This window comes from Rhyacophila brunnea, unplaced genomic scaffold (assembly GCF_057557595.1).
Source record: "Rhyacophila brunnea isolate RB1 unplaced genomic scaffold, BYU_Rbru_1.0 scaffold_5, whole genome shotgun sequence".
NCBI classification, from domain to species: Eukaryota; Metazoa; Arthropoda; class Insecta; order Trichoptera; family Rhyacophilidae; genus Rhyacophila; species Rhyacophila brunnea.
This window is the reverse complement of record NW_028233170.1, coordinates 4778968-4797292: the sequence shown is the minus strand read 5'-3', so window position 1 is coordinate 4797292 and position 18325 is coordinate 4778968. Positions and strand designations below refer to the sequence as shown.

Sequence of the window (18325 nt, the reverse complement as noted above, 5' to 3'; positions counted from 1 at the left end):
ATCGGTAGACAAGTAGACGGGCGCAAATCCAATTAGTGGCACAGATTATAAAACGTGTGACTGGGAATACTTACGACTATCGCGAAAGGATTTGCATTGAAAAATGTAAGTACATATTATTAATACACCATTGGGAAATTGGCAAATCGTAATCAATAGTTTACACTTAACATTCACGAACGATCAGAGCCAGCCAGAGTAACGCTTTGGCATCCCGACAAGCTATATTATGCTCCCTCCCTCGGTGTAGTCTATGAGTGTGATTGCTGAGAGGGTTAGGAGTTTTGCTGTCTTAAAAATGTATATAAAATCATTTTAAACGCAAAAATATGAATTTGCTAACTTTCAAATTTGCCGCCACATCGGTTCGACCGAATGTGTAGTTGTGTAGTTTAGAGTGCAGTAGATAAGCCGTGTGAAATTGACAGCCTGAAAAATAACATTGTAGAAATCATCCAATCATAGATGTCAGTATGTCCATATTATTAATACGTTTTAGAACCAAAGATACACTTGCGAACTCGGTCAAAGCGACACTTTCACTCAGTGATAAGCAACCCTTTTTTACGAGTGCAAAATTTAATACCAAAAACTTTTTGAGGACCACATTTACAGATAATAAATACATCGGTAATTAATATTTGGCTGTGTAATGTAGTCAACATTGCGTTCATGCTATATATTTTACCCAGAATCTAGTGAATATATCAATGAAATTTCAATAGCTCACTGACGATATAAAATTGAGCGACGAGTTTAAATTATGTATTTTCCTAAAAATGTATACACATCCAAAATCATTACATAAAATTTATTTTTATTTTTAAAAACAATTCGAAGTACTTTTATATGTGATTAAAATTATCTTATTATTGATTATATTTACCAAAGCTGCAGTCATAAACAATAATATTATGCGGAAAGGTTTTACGCTTCGCCTTTCGAGCTTACCGTATTGCATACATTACGGTAGACAGGGCTGAGGTTCTTGAGGTAAAATCCATACAAAAAAATCTGACATTCATCGCACAATAATCCGATATATACAATAGTCGAAAAGAGATGGCGCTGAGGCATATTTTTTAACCTTCGACATTTGGTTACATATATTTATAATTCATTTATACATATACGACAGATGTCGTTGGCAAATTAAATTATTTTTGTAGAATATAAAATAATTAAGTTATTATTTGAATATGCATATGCAATGAAAATATGAAATATGCGTATGCAATTAAAAAGTATTTTTCTTACGAAGGTAGGCTTTAAAAGTTTAAATAATCGTAGAATGTAGTTTTCGCCACTTAATACCCACTTGTATAGTGTTATTACCACATAATCGAGAGTATTTTTGTGTTCCTGAATGTTAACCTTTATACAGGAAATGCATTGTTAACCGTATTATAAATTGACGGACTTGTCTGGATGGAAAGGGCGCTCTGGAGAGAGGTAGATACTAATTGAGTTTTGAATATTTTTTTTATAGTTTAAAAGTTGTCAAAAAACATTTTCACATACGAAGTATTCTTTTTAACATGTTTTATGAAATCATAAACAGTATCTAAAATATGTAGATATTTGCGTCATATTAAAGAAGGAAACAAAAAATACATTATTCGGTTTTCCGCAGGGTACTGAAGGTAACCGATCTCGAGTAAGGAAGAATCCAGGATAAACTTAAACAAGTGTCAAGAATACATCATACATCGAATACTGACAACTGCTCTCGGTTTATGCATTGACGCTCATTTAATATTGGTGTATTACACATACTATTGCACGTGCATTATGCGTGTTTCATTTTCGTAGGACACTCACACATTCAAAACCCATCAAAAAGTAGCGTATTAAATATAGCCTATCGGAATTCTATTTATTATCTGTTCTGTGGTTTTCCGTAAAAGATATTTTGTACTTTTAACGTATATTATACCTATAAATATATGCGTGGAAACGGGCGACGGAGGACCAAAATAGAAAGGAAAGACCATCGTCCAGCAGTGATGTAATGATATAAATATATTTAATCACCTATATATAGGAAAAAATGATAATGATGTGGACAACAGAAATAGCAATCTATTAAAAAACAACTTTGTAGAAGTTTCGGTGTTACTATTGTAAATATAAATCTACAAAGAATATAAATCACATACAATATAAATTAATACTAGAAATAAATCAGAAGAAAATCTTCAAAAAATAATCCCATAAATATTTCATAAAACGAAAATTAATATGAACGAGCATAGACCATAACTTTACTATACTTATACGTTATACTTTTAAAAATGTTATACAATTATGGTCAATATTATGCAAATCTTATCACGCATTATTTGAATTGATAATAGTATTATGTATACCCTATGGTTTATGATATTCACTTATAGAATAGCGTGCCTATATACGACGTTTAAAATATTATAGCTACTAGGAATGTATTCAGAGATCGATATAAAAATTACGGTATATGTTTTCTCCGCAAATTTATAACTGTCAATCTATACCTACGGCCTACGCAATGTTTTTGTGTGTTGCGAGGATAACTGTCTCAGGTGTGTACTTAGCGTAGTTTCTTCGAAAACTGTAAAATGCAAAACGTGTTATTATTTCGAGCATTTTTGGTGTATCGCGAAATCCGGTATGTCAGTAGCAACACAAAAAGGTTGAAAACACCGAATGTATACTAATAATACAATTGAAGTACTTATATATTCTGTAATTTCAAAATATTTGCCTTCTGATTAACAGCTTCATCATTTTGACAACGTCCATTAATATTTAAGCACATTAGTATACCACTAGGTATAGGTTTTTTTTTAATTTGTCTGCCTGTTTGTTCCGTTATAACCGATAGTGGTATGTATATCTTGCACAGCTTATGTTATATAACGTTACTACTGTGAATTTAATAGTTTCATCTCGATATCACAAAATGTTTCAAAGTAAGAAGATAAAGCTTTTTCGAAAATAACACACTTGCAACAATTCATTTCGATTAGGTAAAGTGGTTACTCGAGCTCCAGTCTGGTGCGATGCTGACTGGATTTTTATATAAAAGTAACGGCTGGGTTGATACGGCGCGCCTATATCTAACCGTTGCCTATGACGATGATTTGGGGATAAAAAATCAAATCGAAATCAGTTTATTTCTTCATTATGTATATCGTCGATATGACGTCGCGGGCAGTGTTACGAACTGCTATTGACAAAAATATGTCAGATAGGATAAGAAAACATACTAATTGGCAGGAGAAAATGGTAGATTTTCTTATAGTTATTAAAATAATGACGCACTTTAAAACAATAAGACATATTTTTTGTGAGAACAGACTATATTGAAGAAGAATAATTAATTCTTTCGCAATTTATAAATACCTAAGTCACACAATCAAAAAACTATCAGGTAAGTACGAAATTTAGCCAACATATAGTTATAATTAATTGTATTAAAGTACGAGTGGTCAGAATGTTGATTTTCAAGGAAATTTGTATAATATTCTAGCTTTTTAATGAGAAATTTATAGCTGTTTTCATTGTCGAAAAATGCTAAATTTAACGTCTTACGCCAGATGCGTATTTCGCAAGCTAGATGTATATTAAAAAATGCTAGATCTGACAAGAAAAAAGCTAGGTTAGTCGATTTAATTGTATCACGTGGTTTATACCGCAATCGACATCAATTTCTATTTAACAGAAAAGGATTGAATATAATAATATTTATAATATAATTAACACCATACCAAATATAATAAAGTGAGGATAATGAATGCATGATAAAATCTGTACCTCAGAGGCAGACGGATGCAACTCCGTTTTTGGGGAAAATGAGTTTTTTTTAAGAATCGTCATGCTAAAGGCTTTATCTATTAGTGGCAGAGAGATGAAAGTCTTAGTCCAAGATATGCATAGCATAAAGATGCAAATGCCATACCTACCTTAGAAGCAGAAGGATGCAAATCCAATAATCCACTAAGACAAAATTCTCTCAAACCGTCTGCAATATGTACTAGACGAGAACCAGCCAGGAGAACGAGCTTTAGAGGAGGATACAGCACTATGGACCATATTATCCAACTCATCAGAGAAATCAGAGCGGTAACAGGAATACAAGCTGCTGCTATCCATGGGTTTTATAGACTATGAGAAAGCGTTCGATTCCATAAAGAAATTTTCAATACTCGATGCACTCAGAAATCAAGGAATCCCCGGGCGCTATATAAATATTTTCAATAATATTATATACAGTAGCGCAACAACATCTCCATAAACCATCGCGCATTTCCTATCAGCAAAGGAGTCCGACAAGGTGATACAATCTCACCTAAACTATTTACAGCGACATTTGAAGACTTATTTAGACAACTTGACTGGAATGACACGGGTCCCCATAAATGGAGAATACATGAGTCATCTACGCTTTGCCGATAACAATAAATAGTAGTTTGCAAGACTCAGAAGGCCTCCAAAGCGGAATGCAGTAACTCGCTGGAGTAAGCAACAAAGTAGGCTTGAAAATAAATGTATCAAAGAATAAAGTTATGTTCAACTGCTTTGCGGGCCAAAAAGAGATCCTCATCAATGGCATTCAGCTCGAACAGGTGAAAAACTACGTCTATCTGGCACAATAGGTGTCTATAGATGGATGTATATTTGATGAAATTGTTCGCAGAATAAAGCTAGGCTGGAGTGCTTTTGGTCGCCTGAATAATTTCTTCGAAAATGCCTAAAGTGCAAAGTGTTCAACCAGTGTGTACTTCCCGTAACCACATGCGTGTGAAACATTGAGCCTAAGTAAAAGAGAGATCCAGAAACTTAGAGTAGCACAACGTGGTATGGAAAGGTGCATACTGGGCATAACGCAAAAGGACAAAAAAAGGAATGAGTGGATAAGGGAACAGACAAAGATTAATGATGTGATAGAGTTTGCTAAAAACCTCAAATGGAAATGGGCTGGAACATGGCTCGAAGAAAGGACAATCATTGGAGAAATTTAGTCATCCAGTGGTATCCAAGAGGTAAAAAACATCCGCAAGGTAGACCTAGAGGCCGCTGGATCGATGAAATGATAAAGTTCTGCGGAAAAACTTGGCAACGCAACGCACAGGAACGAGAGAAGTGGAATCAGCTTGGAGATTAGCGAGGCCTTCATCCAGCAGTGAATAGATTCAGGCTGGTGATGATGATGATGACATAATAAAAAAAAATGTTTTGCTTTGTTATATTTATACCTATAAATTTTTTTAATTTATAAATTGTTTTATTTTGGCTAGGTAAATAAGATAAAAATCCACATTAACAAAATATCTTTAGAGACAGAAGGATGCAAATCCACACTACGTTTTTTATTTTATTTTTTTTAGATATAAAATTGTATTATATTTATTCCTTTCTTACATATTCCAGAAGTACTTTAATTGAATTAGAATGAAAAAAAATGATCATTCTATGTATATTTTCTTAGAAGTTATGAGTATTAGTTTAAAATAAAAATTGTTTTTTGGCTCTCCTGAACAATTGGGTATTTGGATTTGCATCCGTCTGCCTCTGAGGTAGAGAAATTAGCATTCAGCACGCAAGCTTTCCGCTAGGAATTGCGTTGACCAACGACGCATCGCCACGTGGACCTATAATATTATAATAGTATGTAGGTGCGACTTACCACACACTCACGTGTGAGAAAATATTATGTTATGATTGTTATGAATGAATAAAATCGCGTGTTAAATATCCGGTACCTAATCAAATTATTGTATTTACAATATAACTGGACCAATGCCAAAATCATTTAAATGTTTCGATTTACGAGCGGATCAGCATCGGTGAATTATTACGTGTTTCGGTTCTGATTTCCTCAGAACTAGTAATAAACGACTACGCACTACGCAGCAGTGTTGCCAAGTCAAAATTTTTAATTTCAGTAGAATGTGTAAAAAAAAATCAGTAGATTCGACAAAATATCAGTAGATTTCTGTTTTAGGAAAAAAATTTTGCCGCGGGCCGCAGGTTCCCAATTTTCATAGTCGGCTTGTTTTTTTTAGGAAAAATATTTCGTCGCGGGCCGCAGATTCCCAAGTTTTCAAAGATGGCTAGTTTTTTTCCCGGCTGGTGGGAATTTTGTGAAATGAAGAAATATCAGTAGATTCAGTATATTGCGAAAAATATCAGTAGATCTACTGAAATTTCAGTAGACATGGCAACGCTGCTACGCAGCTTAGATCGACTGACACTTATGGGACAGTGTTGCCATCTTTTCTTTACTGATTAGTGATTATAATACAAAGTTCTAAAAATATAGCATTATTTGTGAAAAATAAGTACAAAAACATTTTTCGTCTAGAATCCTTTAGTATTGTAGTATTTTTGTCATATTTGGCATAAAATCGTATTAAAAGAAAAATATTGATACTTTTCATTCGATAGCTTTATATTATAAAATTATGTAACAGTGATTTAAGTCCCGGGTTTTTTCAGGAATATGCCATTATGGGTGATAAATTTATATTGAAAACAGTAACTAAAAAATGACAGTGTTCAGGACATATTTTTAGGAGGTCGTCCATATATGACGTCCCGACGTAAGGACGGGGAGGTCTGATACAATGTGATAATTTGTGACAGGAAATATTATGAATTTTAGACAAGGAGTTAAAGATTTTAGAAGAAAAGAGCTAAAAAATATTTTTAACTCTGGGGCATTCAAGAGGACATCTTTAAATTTCTGGGGGTGGTAGTTACCTACATGGTACCTGGAAGATGGTACTCTGCAAAAATGGTCTCTTTCCCAATACGTCTGGGTATATTTACAACGTTTTTCTTAGCTCGTATTCTTATTTGTCCGGTAAAAATCTTGCAATCGAGAACTTTGAGAATATATCAGAACACGATGCCAATGCATTTTTTTAATACTTTTAACCATCTTTAAGTAGAATTGATTTGATTTTCAGTTAATTCTGTTTTGTATGAAAAGTTATTTCGGAAGAAATCCGTAAAAAGTAAAACTATTATTGGTTGCTAAGTGGGTCCTAGCAACTAAATTATTAATATTAATATATACGTGCGTTACTATGGAAATCAATATGAAGTGTCAAAATGACATTTCAGTATATTTATTCAGTATTTACCTATATCAAGTACAATTTTTTTTGATCGTTTAAGCTAGTCAAGTCAAGTTTATATGATTCAACAGAAAATTTAAAAACGTTGTAAGTATATAAAAAGTTCTTTTTATCTTGTAATTATTATGATATTAGATCCCAAATATCTTTAATTTTGACTGTTCCTGTAAGGAATTTCTTAAAAGAAAATTGGTCGGAAGATATAAAAAATGAAAAAAATCGGCAAGAGGTAATTTCGCAACAATTATGGTTTCTTTATAATCTCGAGAAGTTAAAACCAATCTCGAATTTTCGAGAATAATTATCGAATCTCGATAAAAGAAGAAATGTGTCAATATCCTCGATTGGCTACTACAGCTACAGTTGCCGTTTGGACCATTGTATCTTTGCGAATTACGTTTCTAGCGCACAACATCGGGCACGATTACAGATGGTAGATGAGGAGTTACGTGTTTGTAGATCTAATTTAAATCAATTGCATATTACTTATATATTATGTACATATATAATATTTATTATACACATATCGATAAAACAATGTTATTTCATTGTTAAAGTACAATTTTTTTAGAGAGGTTTTAATTGATGTGTCACGAAACAGATTCCACTTTCTTAGTGTGCCGGCAGGTAAAAAAAATTGGCTGACGCTGCATTATGCTTATCAAAAACGGGTCTACTGGTAGGTAGAGAATATAATAGATGCCGCTTGAAACACGGAGAATTTTATTTCATTTTGGTATTTAGATAGTATAGAATTTTATTTTGTTAGACAGGCCATTTGGTTCATAAAATTATTTTCCTATTCCACTGCATACCGAAGTGTGCGATGGCAGTCCAAATCAATGTAAATAGCACTAGGCGAAAATATACTACTTATAGTTTTGAGTGTTCACTAAACAATGTAAGAGTAAGTAAGGAATGTGATAAGTGATAACTGATAAGTGATAACACATTAATAAATATTAATGAACCTACATTGCAGTGACGTCAAACGAGGAAGTGGCGAAACGGGAGGTAGGTACCTAAGTAATAATTAATAAGATAAGTATGTAAATGATAGTACTTAATTAATTCAGTCAATACAAAAAATGGGGAACAACTTAATCTCTTGCGGTTATAACAATGATCCAAAAATATATATATCGTAAAAATGCAGATATACAGAATAAAGGTGAATGATAGTATCGTACATATATCGTAATATCAATTGTACAAGCCTACGTTGATAAAACTAACTTTTATATTAAATTATACATAATAATACCGTGGGCGTACAGGCAGAAGTCACTAACTCCAAATACACAATTCTGAGATAATCAATGTTTTGTGTTTTTGATGTTCTTAAAATAGTTGTAAAATCTTTATTTTTGGAGTTATTCATTACTTTTATTTTTTTATAAGTTCATTAATCTTATTAAATTAAATCTTGATACTTATAAGGTTTGTTTTGAAAAACGATTATGTGTATAAGTTACAAAAAATAAATAAAAAATGGAGTTGGTGATTTTTGGCAGTCAAGAAATAAATATTTTTTGGTTGGTTAATTAAATGTGTATTTTCAATATGGATATGAAATAAAACGAATTGCTTTATTTAAATTGTTTATTTGAATGAAAACAAGGAATGCAAGTAGGAAAAAATAAATCAATCTTCATGCTCGCCATCATGACTTAAGTACACTTGGTTCTGGATATCTGTGATGCGCTATTGCACTAGTGTTCGGTAAGGACCCGTAACATCCATGGAATTACTCTGGTATAGCATAACTCTTATATAATTTCATGAGATCGTCATATTTGCTTTTTGATATTTTTAATGATTCTTTATACACTTTACACAAAGTAGGCAATGACTGAGGTCTCGCCCTCCCACACATATTAATAATATAATTGGTTTCAGCCCCATCATTGTACAATGTTAGGATTTTCTTTTTCGAATTTAAAAACTTTTACTTTCATCCAATTCACCTTACCACCTTCTTCATTGATTTGCTTATTTAAAAGAAGAACGTTTAGAAAAACGTTTTAAAACACAGAACGCGACTAACGTTTGCAACTGTGAGATTTCAAACATAGACAAAAACATACTCAAACTAACCTGAACGTAGCTATGATTGCCAGATTTTAAACAACCAAAAATCGTTAACTCCGTCAGTAACTTTTGCTTGTCTATAATATGACCGTATGCAAGTTAATGATAATATTTCAATACTAATATTTAAATAACGGTAAATAGTTGGAGTAAGTGACTTCTGCCAGTCAAGTAGCATTACTTTTTCTATATAATGACATTAAAATCTAAATTTCGTCAAAACTGAAGTTAGTGACTTCTGCCTGTACGACAACGATATGTAAATCTCATAATGTAATAAGTGTCACAATATAATTATATTATCTACCTACAGATCTGCGTCGTATATTTCGTTCGTTCAAAGGCAGACTGTGAAAGGCAAAGGCGGTCAAAGGCTGTAATAATCAGTACGTAAATGCATCATGTTTTATATATAGAATATTGTGACTTTTAATTTTCTTCTTCTTATTTTGCCATCCCCTAGCAGAGGTCGGCTACCATCAAGGCAATCTTGGATTTTATTGTGTGCTACCCGGAACAGTTTAGTGGAGCTTTTTAAAACCAATAATTAGGTACATGTTTACATGGGCATTGGCAAGGGGCCCTGGCACCCCAAACATGAAAATTATCAGAATGATTTTAAACATTGAAATTGAAAGCCAATAAACTATACCTTTGGGCTTAGACAAATAAAAACACGGCAAAAAAATGATTTGTAGTTCTCCAGCACCCTTTTTAGAAAAATTTCTTAGATTTTAATTTCTAACACAAGGTTTTTTAGAAACCCAATCCCTAATGGAACTGCCAAAAATTATCGGTGCCCGTTTCAGGATGTGGGGACCATGGTGTAGGTACACTGAGTGCAATAGACAAAAGACCGTAAACGAGAAATCAGGCTAAGAAAAAAAAGAGCCTATGGGACTAATTTACTTTCTCCCCCTAATATTAAATCCTGAGTGCGCCACTGTACTTGGGTATCAAGGAAATGGTCAAAAGGCAAATTACTTACTTAAATTTATTATTAGTATAGATTGTAAATTATTTTTCTAGTATAATAAAGGCGCATAATATTGCAAATTCTCGTAAATGTCAATGACCTAATATTCTAACGTGATTTTGTATGAAATGCTTTGTCCAAGTAGTGTCAATATTATGTCTTGTCACAAGACAAAGCGATGAAACTTTCCAATACACACTGTTTGTTGAATTACAGTAAAGTTGTAGTCTGCTATTAAATTTTTGGCAGGTAACCTTACATACCTACTATATTATTAATTTTCTTATCGTATTAATATTGTGACACATTGGCCTTATTACAAAGTGACATATATATAACCATACATTTAGGTTATAATTAGGGCATTTCACTATTATTATTTTTTGAGAAGTAAAGAACTATTTCTTCATAACATAATCTTTTCCATAAACCGATATTACTGATTCTGGTGGTGATTACGTAGGTATCTACGAAACGCGCAACGGAAATGTTCGTAAAAAATCGTGTAGTTATTGGAATAAATTGTTTATAATTTCATTTTCACCATCTTCAAAGTTCCGTTAGCTAGAGTTACTCCGTGACGAAGTCAGAAAACTATTTGTACCTATAGCGAAAAATATATAAGTACGCGAAACCAGTGAAAGTATTATTTCTTTTTATTCTGTAAATTTGAAAATTTTCCCGTATTGATTTGATTTGATTTACAAATCGGCTGTGTAACTTCGATTTTATTATGTTTATTTGTTACGCAGTGCCGTGCCATCTCTATTTTGCAGTAGCGAAGGGCGGAGGTAGACTGTTTAGTCATTCGTATTTGTTTTTATTGAAATATGACTACAATTTACAGAAGGTGTCGGTTAGTTTTTAACAACCAATTAAAGTAATTAAACCCTAACTTAACCGAACCATAATAGTTTTGGTATATTTTGGGCGATACGACAAAATTGTGCACACTTTTTCATTCATACTTATTTGTTTTCGTTGGATTACAGAAGACACATATTGTTGGTTCATTTTTTTTAAATTCATCAAGCCCTGCCCAACCAAACTATAATATATAAAAAATACTATTCCATCTATAAAATATTCAAAGTTATGTATTATATAATTGCATAATTTTAGATATATTCTATAGATAGACGAGAATTTTTACTATTAGGTATTTATTATGACTTGGCTTACGCAGGGTTTAATTGAATTTTAAAAACTAACCAACACTGTCTGTAAATTGTAGTCTTAGTTCAGTGAAAACAAATACATATGACTGAAAATGTTTAGTGTGCACTATTTAAGGCGAATCTTAACAGCTTTCCTCCACCCTTCGCCACTGCTATCTTGGCTTTAAGTTTCTGTGAAATGCTGTGATCACATTAATACTGTAGCACTAGAGATATAAATTGTATCGATGTGCTCGTCAATTTTATTCTTCCCCAATTTTTATTGATATTATTATGTTTCTGATTGATAAACATAATATTCTCTGCGAATAAGATAAATGAACCCCATTTTTTTAATATTAAACTAAAATAGTATTTTAGTTTTCTCTAAAGAGTTTAAAGTCCTCGAATAGTTCGACGTAGCAAGGATAATAGCTTCATTGACCTCAGACGTTCCTAGATAACGTTTTTTATTTGATAAAATGATACTGAATATAATATAATAATGTAGGCATTTTTTACATTGGGTAATTTTATTTTATAATAAATTAATTAATGAAATGGATAGTTTTGCTTTGATCATCATTAGCCATTTTAGATATTTAGGTAGGTATCTAATTCAATTTAGTTTGACATTTATAACTATAAGTAGGTACGTATATTTTTTTCAATAGTGATCAAATGGGTGCTGCGGATAGGGTCCCATCTGATTAAATCAGCCCCTGATAATATTATGAATATATTTAGAATTACGAACACGCATTGTAGGACGTTACATAAATATTGACTGCAATGCTTCATGGTATTCTGGTATAGACATAAGTAGGTACTCTATTTCAAGCCACCATTAAAAGGATAAAGGCATACAAAATGTTTGTAGTGCTACCGAAGAATTCTAAAAATACTCTGGGTGGATAGATTCTGAAACGAAAACGTTCTCAAACGCATCAGGGACAATAAAGAAGCGCTGACCTCCAACGAAATAATATATGGGTATGGGTAAGGAAATACTTGTGGATATTCAAAGAAGATGCAATTCCTTGCTGAAGAAACTGCGCTAGCTGTGTTTACATGGTACTATGGAAAATTCTTTCAGAGCTGCTGTCTTCAAGAAATAAATCAATCATATGATAATTACCAACTTTAAGTAAGATTAGTACTTTAAGTACTTACTTACTTTTACATTGGGCTATATAAATATTCATAAAATATAAACTCCAGTTTGTTAGTTAAATTGAATTAAATATGAAGTTGATTGCAAAGTCATTTATATTTTTATTCTATATTCGCCTTTTCTAATTATTTACTTATATTATGTTTAAAAAAATAAAATATTATATTTGTAGTCATAAATGTGTTTGGCGGTTTTTACCAACCTTGAAACTTTTATGTATTTACAAATGCACAAGCTTGCTTAAAAACTATACAATTTGAAGAAAATATGACATTACTAAATAATATTGGAGTAAAGACTACATTATAATGAGTTTAAAAATAATTAGATGAGTTAGGTACATCAGTGGAGTTATCTTTATACCTACCCATTCCTGGATAACATTATTATAAAAAAGAGGGAAAAAAGTAATTAAAGCAATTAAAATGAAAATATAAAACGAGAACATAATATAAACATACAAAAGCAGTGAAAATACAATTATTATACATATACTTATAGAAGTTCAAAGAAGTACACCGAGTTTACTAAGGAGACCCTATTTTAAGAATTTATAAAATAGCGTCCACCTAAACTCACCTCACGCAAGTAGAATATATCAACAACCGAAGCAATTTGGTTGAACATAGTTATCGCCCTCCCAATTGGCATAACCAGTGGTAGGATGGTTCTGCACCTTGGGAGAATAAACAATTGATACTCTCTATTTCTAAGATAGTTATCAGGGACACACATGTCAACACTGCCCAGAATGGCAGAGTTCTCATTTATACCTCGTATGAGTCGAAAAAAATACGTAGCTAAATATAGATCTCTTCTGAATTGCAGACTGTAGTATGTAAGCATGTCTAAGAGAAAGTCAGTTGGATAAAGCCACGGATAGTATCCATACAACCTCAAGTAAAGGAATCTCAAGAATTTCTTCTATAAGGCCATACTTCAACTGATGCGGTGCCAACAATCTAAAGAATAATTTCAAATAAGTAAACAAATAAAATAAATGGTAAAATATCCTGTTAAAATATACTTAACATAGTTTTTCGTCAGTAATCAATTATTACAGTCCAATGTGGTCAATTTTCCATGAACCCACGCTACCGGCATGTTATTATTAATTTTACACAGCTCGCAATAATTAAGTAAAATTGCATAAACTAAATATATAATATTGTAATTGTAATTAATACGGAATCATGTCAGCAGACTAAACAATAAAATAGAAAAATGCACGTCTGGACATACTATCACAATGACCATGTCCTTTGTTTGACACAAAGAATACACAAAGATGCATATGTTGGCATTTTTGAGTCACCGTATCCGCGGGAAACAAATTCTTTTCTGTGCAAATTAGCAAGAGACAATAATATTATTTACATTGAATTTATTTCACGATACATTCAGGGACTTTGTTTTAAATATATAAAATTAAAATAATTTAGCGGGTCCATCTATAAATAAAATATTCGTAAACAATAATTAATTATTGAAAACTACCGCATCCATTGCTTGCCGCATCAACAGGTGGTTATCATATGCCCTAAAAATTATCATCGTCAGTGTTCGATTGTGTCGTCCGCGCCGCGCTTTCCCGTCTTTTAAACATGCCGCACGATACTTATAAAGAATTTTCTTCTTTTACTATCACCGCGATAAGTAATATTCTATCCTAAGGGTTCCAAACCGATGTGACTTTCTTGTGTACCGAAATCCCCTTGGTCCATAATTAATACGTACCTACCTACTTACATTTTATTTTTGATTCTATAGTGAATATTTTATTTTTTCGCCAGATGCCTGATGAACCCGCACATATGGCTTCAAAGTCAGAAGCCCTACTTAATAGGCCACTTAAACGCTAAAATTAAATACCTACCTATCTAAATATTGTACTAAAATGAAACAATTTAACCTTGAACTTGCGCAAATGCGATTTGATCTAGTACGCAGAATGTGACTACAAAACTATTTCGGTTGCATCACCTTTATCAAGACTACACAAAACGACTTGTATATGACTAATGAAATAATCTTTCTATCTTACCCCGATACTATTAAAAAATAATACCCACTTACTTAGAAACCGCATTAGTCGGAAACTGTAATAACCGAAAAGCGAATGTGGGTGTTGTTACAGTTGGTATTCTTGACAGCAATTACATCAATCATATCTATAACAATAACAAACCAATTACATCGCTTCGTTTTCGTCTGCGTCGCTACTGAAAACATACCACATAAGCGTGAACTTCAATAGATTTGTTTTGACTGAAAATATGACGTAATTAGAGCTACCCCGAGTGAAAGCAGTCGGAGATAAGAAAGGTAACAGTAATTAAATTTACCCTACGTAATTCGTACGCAGTATGAGAAATCGCAATCTGCACAATTTCAAGGTGAAGTTGTTCCGTTGTAGTATGTCAAGCTGTCCAAATTAGTTAACCATACGCGAATGTTTATTTTATATACCTACCAACATTTTCATTATAGCATGGATTGCCACATTGTTTTCTACAGACACAATATTGTCATTTTTTATTACTTTTCATTAGGTACCTATGTATTGCTTGCAGTGGCGGCTCGTCCACTTTCTAAGTGGTGGGGTTTAGTCATTAATTATCAAATATATGTACAAGTATATACCTACCTACATTATCATATTATTATAGGTAGTTACATTATAAACGAAGCTAGTTATAATAATATGATTTTATTAATGAGGAAATGAGTAATTTTTCAGAGTCGTTACTTAATCACATCTAAAATCATGCTTAAAAATATAAACTTAATTAATAATAATAATTATTATTGATTTACCATCATCAGTTTTGAACAACAACATACAACGAGCGTTTTTACTCATCTATGGGGTCCTTCTATGCGGTCCCTAGTATGCGTATAATAAAGCTAATGCATTCATATACTTTGTAGAAGGAGATTTGTATCGCAACAACGGGATGGGACTGAGTGACCCCGATCAGCGAAACATAGACGCCATAGCTTTCTTAACTTGTACATAGGTGTCACCATGAAATAGAGCGTATTTAATTTAATAGATTATTTTAATACCGCGTTATCATTATTATGTTATCACATAATATACAATTATTGCTTTATTTATTTATATAATAATAACATCTCTCTAAAATTGCGAGGGGTGTAGATAGATGAAATAAATTAAATAATTCATTGAATCATTTAATTAAGTAGATATATTATGACAATGATAAACATTTCGGACGTTTTTTACGCACTCTCTCCATGATAACGATGTGGGGATGGTCCCTATGAATCCTTAAGGTAGAGCCGCCCCTGATTGCTTGTTCTACTAATTTACTTGCTTTGACCGTGAATATTAGATACTAATTGCTTAGAAACGGCTGCTATTTTTTACAGTAATACATTTTCGAAACGCTCAAAACAACTTTGTTTACTATTTTTAAACACAATTATATTTAAGTGACGAACGACTATGGGCAGATCTAGGCTATAAATTTACTTAGATACACATATTGGAAAAATACATTAGAGTATTCATTGAATATTTATTGAGTTGCATGAAGCCTTTAAAGATCAAAGTGTAGAGGTAGTTGGCGGATTAGAATCGATGAGAATTAAGCATTAGTATCTTCCCCTGAGTCGACCTCGACCTACGCCACCTGGGCTAAAACGAGACAGTATTGTTCTCGAAAAATGTACTAAGTACATATTATATTTATAATAAATATAATATCTTTATTAACTCTACCTGAGGCCTAGGTTAACCTATGTATATAACACATCGCTCGAGTCAATTTGTATAATAACATTAAAGAGAGAATTTAAAGTTAGCACTGGTAACATACTGGTCAACAATCCAGCAGATACAGGTTCAACTCCCGTCGGGTGTCGTATTTTTTTCTATGTGTGTACATGCATGAGATGTTTTCAAATTATGTATATTCAGTAGGTATATATAATGTTACATTCTGAAATCCCGTGTCTTATTCGTTGAATAAAAAAAATAGTTTATTAAAGTTAGTGCCTATAAGTGCAATATTTTCATTATTCAAATTAGTGAATAATGTGCATCTATGTAATGTAATACATATTGAGGGCCGTCCACATAATATTATGACGTCACACGATTCTGGCTATTTTAACTCCCCCCCCCCCCCTTATCGTCACATAACATTTTACCCCCTGTTTATATTACGTCGCATTTTTGACACCCCCCCCTAAATGTTTAAAAACAGAAGAAATAATGATTTTTTTTAAAATAATATTTATCCTTAAATCCCCTTAAATTTTTGGCTTACTATGTGACGTCATATTTCCACTAACCCCCCTCCCCATTCGTCACAAATCATGACATCACATTATAATATCAAATCCCTCCTAGAGCGTGACGTCATATGTTGACGAAAAGTAGGTATATGTAAAGAAACTTGATGTAGAAAATTAGAAAATGTTTTTGGGTACTTTTCATAATATATTTATTAGATTAGCATCTGTTTTGATTGTTTTTGTTGTCAAAAATAAAAATTAAGTTTATCATTAAGGCAGGTACGTTCTAAAAATATATGTTTTTATTTAATAACATAATAATTATCTAATCTAATCTATGTGTATCTATATTATTTTCTGTTGTCAAAACATCGCAATTTCTCGCAAAAGCTCACACTACGTAAAATATGACGACCAGCCGTGCGAAAAGGATGGGAAGCTTTTTCGTTTTCAGGATGTAAAGTTTTCCATATCCGGATTTAACGACAACGAAAGTCAGAGCGAAATGGAAATGCGTATTATAAATATTAAATTCTATAAATGTACACAAATGTCTCTGAGCAAACGAACACATACCTACCTAAAAGAGAACAATAATATTTACATACAAGTTTCAAGTTTGCGAGAAGCCAAATAATTGAATTATCAGAAGGATATTTTATTAGGTATTCCGTTCAGATAACATATGGGTGTTTAATTTAAATTTTCAACACTAGTTGAATTAATATCGATGTAGTAATTGATTGCTGTTCACTTAGGGCATGGAATAGAGGCGGAAGTGTCATTTTAATTGAATAACTAGGATTAAATTTACAAACAAAACTTACTTGATATCTCGGGGCAGCGTTTTGTAGATGATATATAACCGTCGATGGTATCTGTAGAGAACGGGAGCTATCGCCAAAAGGGCAAAGATGACAGCCTTCGAAAAGGCAGTTGATATTCCTGCCATAATCGCGGACACAGCCATCAGACCGGCTAGCGCGGCCAACAGAGCGTGCATTCTGAATTACGTTTCGTTGAACCTGCGAAGTAAAAAAGCTCGGCCGCGAACTCGAAGTGGAAACTGACTTTTTGTTAATTATTTTTTTATAGATCTCAACAAGGCATTGTAACTTTATTGACGATATCGTAAACAAATTAGGTTTGCGCGCACTAAAATAATATGGTATTAATCGAAGGATTTCGATACTACCCGCAGTTCACACCGGTGCAACTGTCAAGGTAATACAAATACAAGGGTTGGCAGGGGTCGATTTACTGCTGGGAGGAAACGCGACGGCGCGTCACCGTAGTTTGCGACGTTGCCGTAAATCAGGCAAATCGTATTTTTAAATATTGCGCGGGAAAACCAAAAAATAGAACACACACAATTATTTTTTGTAAAATAATATAGGTAATATAATTAAACATCCACAGCGTTGTTTTTATTGCGCGAAATGTCTACACTCAGTAAGAAACGCGCACAACCTTTCCCGGCGGTATGTTCGTACGCACTGAATTTTATAAAATAAAATGCTTGCGAAAGCTACATTCT

The 18325-nt window shown here is 32.6% G+C and overlaps 1 protein-coding gene across 1 annotated transcript in view; it reads right to left on the bottom strand.

Moving 5' to 3' along the window:
- Window positions 1-18287, bottom strand: part of LOC147065943 (long-chain fatty acid transport protein 4-like) — a 64734-nt gene extending 46447 nt beyond the window's left edge. Inside the window, exon 1 of the mRNA XM_085955948.1 lies at window positions 17616-18287. Coding sequence (XP_085812074.1) covers window positions 17616-17791 — 176 coding nt within the window. The 5' untranslated portion in view covers window positions 17792-18287. The remainder of the gene's footprint in view (window positions 1-17615) is intronic.
- Between the last annotated feature and the right edge of the window lie 38 nt (window positions 18288-18325).